Consider the following 10,059-nt stretch of genomic DNA (forward strand, 5'->3'; position numbering starts at 1 on the left):
CCCCCCCCCCCCCCCCCACACACACACACACATATATAAAACAGTACACACAAGGCTGTAATTATAACGTTTCCTTTGGAAAGAAAATGGAAAAAGAAAAGAAGAAAAAAAAAGAAAAAGGAAAAGTAAATATTGTTTAATTACTTATCTTAAAATGATTTTCAAACGATGTGTCTTATTTACGTAAAAACATAAGTACTATCGATCGATGATATCATAAAATTTAAAAAACCATGCACCATGTTTCAATGTCATATAACGTGTCAAGTGAAATGCAGTATTCTGACAGGGCAGTTTACAAGTCAGCTAGTAAACAGGTATCAAAAACTTTCAGATGTCATCGAGAGCAACCAAGACACGATTAACGCGAATGGCTGCACTACTATCAGTTACATAACAAGGCAAAGATAGGATGACACGAAATAACGTTATGGTTAGTTCATAAAATATTTTCTGCTTCATTCTTTTCGTCATTTCTCACATCACTTTTACGCTATTCTATGTTTTGCACACTTCATCGATGATACAATTATAACAAACATCTCAAAAGGGATAAAAAATAATGCTACGATAAATAGTACAATTTAGTATGCATCCAATATAATACAGTTTAATTTAATGTAAAAAATAACGAATAACCCGTCATTGGACGTGCTGCAGTGATTACTATTATGTCGATCGTGACCGATATTGTAACACCTTCGAAAACAATTAGGCCGATAGGTTAAAAGGAAAAAAAAAAAAAGAAAGAAAGAAAACAAAATTATGATTTTGAAACTGTTTAAATAAAAATTTTTATCTATTAAATCTAAACATAAATTATTTCCATTTCGAATCGAATTCATCAAATAAACTAAAGCACAATAATTCTTTCCATAAGATTGGGTATTACTTCTGTTACCCATACTACTACCAGTAGTACTATTATTACTATTATTAGATGTGTTACACAATACTCTCGCGTCTTCTCAAACGAGTTTCGCTGGCCAATGACCAAAGCAAGATAACGTCGTGTATCGCGACCCATTTACCGACTTGCTAATCTCGAACTCTAATCCGAACTTGATTTTCCTAAACTTCCATCATTTAAACATTTTCATCATTTGTGTTCCACTTCCAAGCACAACAAATGTAATTGCATTTATTTAACAGAATTATAAATATCCGTGAAAACAACGTGTTATATTTTTTACTAAACTTCCCAAATTTACTTTTACTATACAGTCTACGATCTGTCATTATTTACCATGTAATTATTACAATGTGATCAGAAAAAGTTATTCTTCTTTATTCTATTCTTCCCATAAATTTATTACATAACAACGTTATAAAATGTGATATAATATCTAATTTCATCTAATTTCAAAAAACAAATATAAATTTGTACGTTTTTCCTACATGCTTCTATTTCATACGTTACGTAATAATAGACATCGTATGAAAATATCTACCTTATATTTAAACCTTTTAATGCTTCGTATTTCTGCGAAAAAAGCATTCATTTAAATTTTCGAATGTATTTTACAAATATTTACATTTTAATTCACATTTTGATTAATAAATTACTATATGTGTTAGTAAAACGTATGAAACAATATGTACCTTTTAGACTACTTCACGTCTCATATTGCAAACATATTGCAAACTGTTAAGACTTTCATCTTAACAAACTCATAAGAAAATATCGAAATTGTTATAAAAAGTTTCCTAGAACAAGGCAAAAAATAAACTAGTATAAAATTAGAATTGAAATTAATCAATCATATACAAAAATCACTTTTTATATGTAGTCACATGGCGCGCATGTACTGTACATGCATCACATGTGTATACACGTATGTATGTGTATATAATGTGAAACATTATTCGTAATCACAAATTAATTCTGTAACATGAGCAAATTGACATTCCATATTATTTAATTAAATATTATTCAATCTAAAGGTTCGTTTGAAAGGAAAGCTTTCCTGTTATATATTTCATTTCGTTACATTGCGCTAAACAAATGAAACGTTTTGCTATACATATATGGAATCTTCTCATAGGAGCATATACAAATCATATTGAAAAAATAAAGACACTTCAATAAGTGATCATACGAGCAAAGCGCGCGTAAACATATTAGTATACGTACTATAGGTGCGCGTGCACGCAAAGCGACCAAGTAGTCAGACAGGCAAGCAAGCAGGCAAGCATGGAAGGCACGACGGAAAAAGCAGAATGACAGTTGGTAATTATAACGAAGAGCGGATTCCGTGGGATAAGGCTGGTGAGCCCCGTAGAAGTAACGAAGTCCGCGCTGTGGCGCGCCACCACGTGCCTAACTAGCTAGCTGGTTCGCTGACTGCGTGCTAGCTCGGTAGCCACGCGTTATAGCATTGTAGATGATGGCGTCTTGCAATACAATTTTCAATATACTACGAATAAGGACTTTTATTCCATATGAATTGATAATTTTTAACAAAATTATCAATTCGATACTGATTAATTACTTCACAAACGTAAAGAGTTTATCTAACTAACGAAATGCTTTATACTCACCAATACGATGATCCATAGTGAAAAAATTGAGGTAGACGTAATATGCACGCGGTGTGGTAATGTCCTCGTGGGCTCCAAGCAATTATTTGATACTTAATAAACTGTTAAATAGAGAAAAATAAATTGGTAAGAAAAAAGAGTACACAATTCAAGTATAATTGAAAGTCATGTCATATTTAAAATATGATAGCCATGCAAGTTAACCGAATAAACCAGAGAAGGGAACGCATAAAGTGTGGCCAACAATTCGTGAGGACGCGTGCACTAACACGATAGAAAAATTGTACGATCGCGCAACACGACTTAAGTCAATTTTTGCCGGTCATCGAGTTTGAATATACGAATGATGAATGACAAACAACACGAAAAGATATGTCATCTCCATACCGTTGAACAGTTAACACGCGGCGTGTCTCGCGACTTCTTTCCCTCTCACGTTTTCTTCTTCAACCAACTGATCTGTCGTTCGACAACTCACCGGCGTATCTCTGTGTAGTTTCCCTATGTTTCTTTCGCTCACACCGTTGTTTTCTGATCGAATTACTCCCCGTTATGACTAATTTCTTGTTGTCTATGACAGATAAACACTACGAATGCGGCGGGTTCTCGTAGCGTGTGCGCCAGCGTCAGTAAGATTGACAGTCGGCGCTGGTGACAGACAGGTGCGCCCGCCTTCCGGCCTAACAAGTCGGCAACCTACCGTCCTGCTTACGTATCTTTCTCTGTTCGTTCGCATACCCGTCTGCCCGCCTGCCCGCCAAGACCCTTCACACGTTATACCATTCATTCTATCCTTTAACATTTTCCTGCCATCTAGTGACGCTGTAACCAAAACACGCATGTACTATTTAATCGTACGCATCTTTCTTTTCAGTATTTTCAAATCAACTGCATCACAATCGTGTTAAAGTTACTTTAACTTTCTTATTATACTCACATCCTAAAAATCATATCTTTTAATTCATATCATTTTTTTTATATCGAACTTTACTGAAATTATCTAATTTTATTTACTCTTATGTATATTTCAAAACGTGTCAAGCTATTTTTTATTACATTTTCTAAAAGAATATGCAATCATACAAAGATTTACGTACATAATAACAGGATTTAATTACATTGCAATTGTCATTACAATCAAACATACACTTATTTTTACTAAATTTAATATACAAATTTATTTATTTACTTTATTTAACACAAATTAGTTAACTTAATAACATAATTTGATAAATAATAGATTAAATGAAGGAAATAGTCAAATTTTGTTTAAAATTATATAATTAAATAAAATTGTACATATGCGTTATGTATTTATAAAGAATAATGACATGGAAGTATATAGAATATAGATGAAAGGTAGAAAAATCAATGAAAAAGCATACATAAACCATTCTATTTTTTATATTTATAGCATTTGATATCAACAATATTTTGAGTTTATCCAATATATTGTTTACTATTTATGAAATACATATATATGAATTCTAATCGAAGGTATAAATAAATGGAATCTCTTCAAAGGTTCTTTCACCTGCTTTGACCTTACGTGCAAATTCTGACACTAGTATTTCCTGTCTGTTCATCAGTTTTTCTCCACTCGCACATTCCAAAAGATCATCGAGTATATCTTTACATTTTGTCTGTCCTATAAGAAACCCATATGCACAGACGCATTCAGCTGCTTCCAACTCAAAATCTCTACAACGTTCATTATATTGCCAATGATTATAAGGTGCCGAAAATCTTTCTGCTGGAAGTATTACACAATGTGTGTCCCATGTATTACGAACCAACTGATTTCCCATGATCCTAAAATTTACAAGTAGTATGTTATCATTAATCTTTTATTACGTTATTACATACAGAATGGTAAAAAAGATTAGTAAACATCCTCGAATAATTAAAGTACATAACACATTGTGATATTTATTCCTGTTAAATTACAATGCAATGATTAATGTGTTTTAACTAATATAACCTGTGTATACCTATTTTTATGTCTTATTCTTTTTTATACTGCAAAATGAGATTATGCTACAAGCAAGACGTATAACTTAATAAATCAATGTATTTTAATGTAAATTATTGCACTTTAAACCAAGCTAAATGCCATTACCTCAAGCTATTAGTTGTATAACAAATGTTTTGCTACGAAGCAGTACTGACAATTCCGCTAACACCGCCACCTATTGTACGATATAATCAACTTATTAAACATATCGAATATCACTTTATTTTATTTATGATAAAATTAATATTTATAAGCAGCAATATTATTAAAAAAAAAGATAACAGTGTTAAGAAATATATATTGTATTATTTTATTGTACCATTGTTATACACTCGTTCTTATTTAATTGTATGCTTTTATCAGGAATATCTGAGGCATTTTCCACTTTTCTCATCGCATATTACATTTATACATTATTTTTATTCATTAATTACAATAAAAAATCCTCTATCTCTTTTTGTAAACACGCAAGTTGTGACCTTTTTAGAATTGATTTGAAAATGAAATTAGACAAAATATTATCTTGTTTTGAATCGAAAAATATAAGTTTACAGCTATAACAAAGATATTTTTCAATTATTGATTGTTTCATAAAGAAATCACAAGTATCACTTTGGCATTGACATTTTTTTCTCCTGAAGTCATTTATATTTTCAATATGATCATTATTTGATAGTTCACAAATATTTAGAGAATTCATAGTCATGTTTAATGAAGTTTCTGTAACTGTAGAAACTAATTTAGAAAATAACTTTGCCTTTATAACTGATAATTGTTCCTCTGGCAAATAACACGAATCTAAACTTACTTCGCAAAGTATACAGGTATTACTAACATCTCTATCAATGGTAATCTTCATATCATTGTTTATTTTATTCAATCCTCCCATGTTTGTGGCCAATTTTTCACTTGTACGATATATTGTAGATACAGTGCCAAAAAATTCAGAATCCAATTTATGAACAAAGTTTCTTGCAATATTTCTTATTGACGATGGAAAAGAAAAATTATATTTCTGAGAATTGAGAATTGGACATAGTTTATAACAATTTATATATCCAGTTACATCATCTCCTGTGAAATCTTTGAGTGGCCTAAGTAATATTACATCTGTGTGTCTCATATCTGAGAAAGCAACATTAAAAGGTAATTGATACCCTCTTCCAGTCGATATATTCGAAAAAACTTTTATTGCAAGATCAACAGATGTATCAGCAATGAAAATTTTATTGCAATTAAGTTCACGTGCTGCAGATACAAGTAATATTCGTTTTAACTGCTGTAATAATTCATCTCTTGCTGTATCATTTTCTAAATTATTAAAGCTTTCTTGCAGCATTGAATCCTCATTAGTCATATTCACAAGGGGAATATTTACTGGCTGTACCATTTTATTACAAGTAGCATCAGTTATACATTTTGATAAAGGTAAAATGTACATCGTTATTTGTAAGCTTTTAGCTTCCTTAACTAATGCATTTCGAATAGATTCTCTTTCTATAAATGTACGTCCCTTCACAATACCATCTGTGGAAACAGAAAAAGTACAAAAATATGAAAGATATATTTTGAATTTTGCTATGTTTTCTTTTCTCAAAACTGCTAGTAATAGGAACACAAAATTTATAACTCTTACCATCTATGTAAAGAACTTTAAATGAAAAGTGTAGCATTTTAGAAACTGATTCATTTACATTGCCTTTGAGGAGATGTAGAAGCACAGTTGAATTTGCTTTTCCTGAATATGCAACAAGTACTGAATCAGATGGCTGCATTAATTTGGATTTACCAAGCGTCGCTCTAAACTTATGTGTCAATACAGTTAAGAAACACATTTTACAATATTTATTTTTATTCTTCAAAGAAATTTGCGCTTCTTGACAACCACATTTTTTGCAAACAAGTATGGTGTTATGTTTGTCTATGGTATCAGTAGGCAAAGTGAATCTATGAAAAAAAAATTAAGAATTGTACAAATGACTAATATCTTCTCATAAAATTATGAAATTGTTCATATAATGAAAGACTCACATGTTTTCCTGTACATCTGACATTTCAAGCATGTCATATTCACACGCGTTTAATGTACACATTTTACTTTTTCTCATTAACTACGTACAATAAGTAATCAATTCTAACCACGCTTTCGAATAAACTTCTTAGTTTCTTTGAAGATTTGTAGTTTACTTCAAATAATACAATTTTTTAGAATTATAATTATAAGTGACAAAAATTCATAAATATTGTATTAATAAGTAGAATATGCAGAAGTTTGTCAATTTCTTTTATATAATTGTGTCTAATAATTATCCCGTTGGTCTATTTGAATAGAGTTGCCATTGTTGTTACTAATACCGATTATTAATTGGTATTTACTACTGTTACTTGTCCAAAGGTGTCATTTTTTTTCTCAATTGTGTAGAATTATGTTCTTATAAAGATTCTATATCTTATTTTAGTTTGTATCAAAATCGAAAGTACTTAAGAGGTTATATGCATATACAGTTAATGAAAGGCAAATATAGCGAAACAAATACATAAACATTGAAACAATTGCAGTGTACAAAAATGATTGGTATATTAAACCTGGCAAATGCTACTTTTAGGTATCCATTATTGAATGAATGTTTATTTTTCAATATTTTTATTTATTTTATTAATAATCATTTACCGATGCAGGTCGTCTTCGTGTTTAGTTAGTAATTCGCGTAATTTCTCCATTTTCACAAATCCATTATGCTTCAGAGCAACTCAGGTGCTTTTGTAAGTATAATAGTTTCAGATTTTGTTTCTTCTCAGAACACATTTATTATAACATTACATTTGTTCTAGAGCAGAACCAATGAAAAAAAAGAAGAAGCTGGATCCTGCAATTATTAGAGCTAGAGATGAGAGAAAGAAGAAAAGGATAGAAAAAAGAATTCGTTCTTTACAAAAATTTACAGATCATATGAAACCAATTTATGAAATAGATGTATTGCCTGAATTATTGAAGAATGAGTATGTAGATGTATAATGATAAAATATGAATACAGAGATTGAATTTTATTCTTAATATATCTATAATGAAACAAATGTTTGGTAGTGAAAGAATCGGCCACTTGACGACATCACTTTCAGATGAGGAAGTAGAAAGGAGAAGATTGTTACAAAGAGAGTGGTCTCTGTACAAACAAGATCAATGGTTGAAAGATTTACGTGTTATAAAATCTATTATTACCTCACAAGAAATAGCATTAAAAGAATTAAAAGCTGTTTCAAAGCAACTTTATAAGGAAGCAGTTGAAGTAAATATGTGTATTATATTAGAAAATTAACTTCTTGTATTCGAAATATAGCATTTAATAAGTCAAATTTATCAATAAAATAATATACACGTGTGGATTTTAAAATATATTCTGTTTCAGTTTGATCACTTATATATACCATATAGTGTAACTGGACCAGTAGATACTCCATCAATACAAAATTATGATAGTCCTGATGGCGAATATATAGAAACCACTGTTAAATACATAGGAGAATAGTTATAGGAAATAATGGTGAATCATGATAAGAAGGAACATTAAATAAAGGATTACATGATTCAAGGAAACTAAGCTTCCTTGAAACTATTATATAAGTAAAATCATTATTAATTTTCGTCATTTTGATTATTGCCATCTTATCAATTCACAAATAAAATGTATATTTAATACAAATTTTAATTTGTAACTCAAATAGAGAATAAATTATAAGAAAAAATTAACTATTATATCAGTGTTCATAAATTAATATAAATGGTAATTTTATTCCTTATTCATTTAATTTTTTCTAATTTGAAACATTTTGCAACATACAAATATTTTTAGTTTTGATCATTTATTTTTGGATTACTTTCGTATTCTATATTGAATTGACTCTTTTTAATAACATGAAATATAAATATTTAATGCTTGCTTAAGTTATTCAATAACGAGATAATTAATTGGGAAATATGAAAATATTTGATTTAAACATAGTAGAATGATGATAAAATTTAACCAGTGGAGTTATAATCGTAACATGTTACTTTTTCACTGTGCCGATACCGATTCAAATTACAATTCTCTTTTGCATATAGGGCAAGTATCATTGGTTTTGAGACATTGACGTAAACAGCCAGCATGAAAAAGATGGTAACAAGGTGTTATTCTCGCCCTTGTCATGTCGCAAAGACAAACAGCGCAAACATCGTCAAATTGTTTAATTTCTTCCAACGTTGCTCTTCTATAACGTTTCAGTATTTCATATTCAAGTTTTAATGCAGGACCATATATTCGTAATAGATCTTTTAATCTTAAGTAAATGTTCGTATAAATAGCGATCGATAAAAATCTCAAAGATACTGTTGGCAGAAGTATTAAAACAAGCAAAGTCGAAGCGCTAATGGTAAATAATATTAATATTACTGGAGCGCATAATTCTTCGAGGCTTTCAAGTATCTCCAAACGAAGAAACTTTAAAATCGACGGGAACATCTCAACGAAGACTTTTTCCGTTGCCAAATAATAAATCCATGTTATTATCGTGTAATTTATTGATGGTCTACAATAGTAAGATAAATTAAAAAAAAAATATATATACCGAATGAGTGCGTGAGGGGGTTGGGGGTGGGGGTGGGAGGTGTATCGTTATTCATGGAATTAACATGTTTGGTTATTTCTTTTTCCTTTCTACGTTTTTCTTTTTCAATTATTTATTAATCATTACTCACTTGTAATGCTCAAGATCCTGCTCCAAGCCAAAAACAAGAAGCATGAATGTTAATGTTACAATAAACGTGACGGCTTTAGTCCACTCAAAAACTATCTTGGTAGCAGACATAGCTAAATGTTTGATTTTGGATCGTTCTGTGAGAGTCACATAAGGTGACCAATCTTCCTTTTCAATTAATTCTTTAATGTAGAAAATACAATAAGTAACTACATTGTAAAACATTAATGTGTAGAGACATGTAATTTTTGGTTCTGATATAAAGATGCGATCAGCCAGCATTAGAAATATAATTTGGTTCGATATCATAGAAATGTTCTTCATTTTAAGAAAATGGTTCTCTGCACTATCGATCGGATTATACAATTGTATCAGAAGTGCATATAAATGTTGCCAGATCATCTTCATGGTACCTTTACATAAAAGAATATAATCGTGTTAATTGAAAATAGAAGACTTTAGTTAATTAATTTGTTATTACATAATAATTAATAATATCCCTCCCTCTTATTGTTTTGAAATTCCAACTAAATAAGGTAACGTTTAATTTTGATTGTTTAATATGATACTTTGATAATAATGTCCTATGTTAATAAATGCATCATCAATATTTGTCAATATTAGATTGATCAATTGAAATGATTTATTAGTGAAACAAAATTTGTGCAAATAACATGTCAATGAATGACCTTTGCTTTTCGTAACGTTTAACGTAAGGAAATTTACATATTAATAGATGTTCATCAAGGGAATCCGCGCAAATAGGGAAA

The 10,059-nt window shown here is 30.0% G+C and overlaps 4 protein-coding genes across 7 annotated transcripts in view; 1 reads left to right on the forward strand and 3 right to left on the reverse strand.

Moving 5' to 3' along the window:
• Positions 1-3,964: 3,964 nt before the first annotated feature.
• Positions 3,965-4,726, reverse strand: ND-15 (NADH dehydrogenase (ubiquinone) 15 kDa subunit). Of its 2 annotated transcripts, none has more exons than XM_017899815.1 (2): positions 4,661-4,726; positions 3,965-4,353 (listed from the first exon to the last, which is right to left on the reverse strand). In XM_017899815.1, exon 2 carries the CDS (start codon positions 4,347-4,349, stop codon positions 4,029-4,031), a length of 321 nt encoding a protein of 106 aa, XP_017755304.1. In that variant the 5' UTR covers positions 4,350-4,353; positions 4,661-4,726; the 3' UTR covers positions 3,965-4,028. The 2 variants fall into 2 exon arrangements, with proteins under 2 accessions (XP_017755304.1, XP_017755305.1); XM_017899816.1 differs by lacking the exon at positions 4,661-4,726 and adding an exon at positions 4,533-4,654.
• Positions 4,727-4,985: 259 nt separating this feature from the next.
• Positions 4,986-6,727, reverse strand: Ctu2 (Cytosolic thiouridylase subunit 2). Its single transcript, XM_017899808.1, has 3 exons — positions 6,587-6,727; positions 6,192-6,502; positions 4,986-6,082 (listed from the first exon to the last, which is right to left on the reverse strand). The coding sequence occupies exons 1-3, from the start codon at positions 6,661-6,663 to the stop codon at positions 4,986-4,988; spliced, it is 1,485 nt and encodes a 494-aa protein (XP_017755297.1). The 5' UTR covers positions 6,664-6,727.
• Positions 6,728-6,911: 184 nt separating this feature from the next.
• Positions 6,912-8,113, forward strand: mRpL40 (mitochondrial ribosomal protein L40). Its single transcript, XM_017899809.1, has 5 exons — positions 6,912-7,161; positions 7,235-7,318; positions 7,388-7,555; positions 7,641-7,842; positions 7,963-8,113. The coding sequence occupies exons 1-5, from the start codon at positions 7,124-7,126 to the stop codon at positions 8,080-8,082; spliced, it is 612 nt and encodes a 203-aa protein (XP_017755298.1). The 5' UTR covers positions 6,912-7,123; the 3' UTR covers positions 8,083-8,113.
• Positions 8,114-8,584: 471 nt separating this feature from the next.
• The window catches only part of LOC108547306 (uncharacterized), a 7,237-nt gene continuing 5,762 nt past the window's right edge, over positions 8,585-10,059 (reverse strand). For all 3 annotated transcript variants that reach the window (XM_017899760.1, XM_017899761.1, XM_017899759.1), the window contains 2 exons: positions 9,291-9,702; positions 8,585-9,121 (listed from right to left, as the gene is read on the reverse strand). In XM_017899760.1, coding sequence (XP_017755249.1) covers positions 8,635-9,121; positions 9,291-9,697 — 894 coding nt within the window. In that variant the 5' untranslated portion in view covers positions 9,698-9,702 and the 3' untranslated portion in view covers positions 8,585-8,634. The remainder of the gene's footprint in view (positions 9,122-9,290; positions 9,703-10,059) is intronic.

This window comes from Eufriesea mexicana, unplaced genomic scaffold (assembly GCF_001483705.2).
Source record: "Eufriesea mexicana isolate 0111107269 unplaced genomic scaffold, ASM148370v2 scaffold994, whole genome shotgun sequence".
Taxonomy (NCBI): domain Eukaryota; kingdom Metazoa; phylum Arthropoda; class Insecta; order Hymenoptera; family Apidae; genus Eufriesea; species Eufriesea mexicana.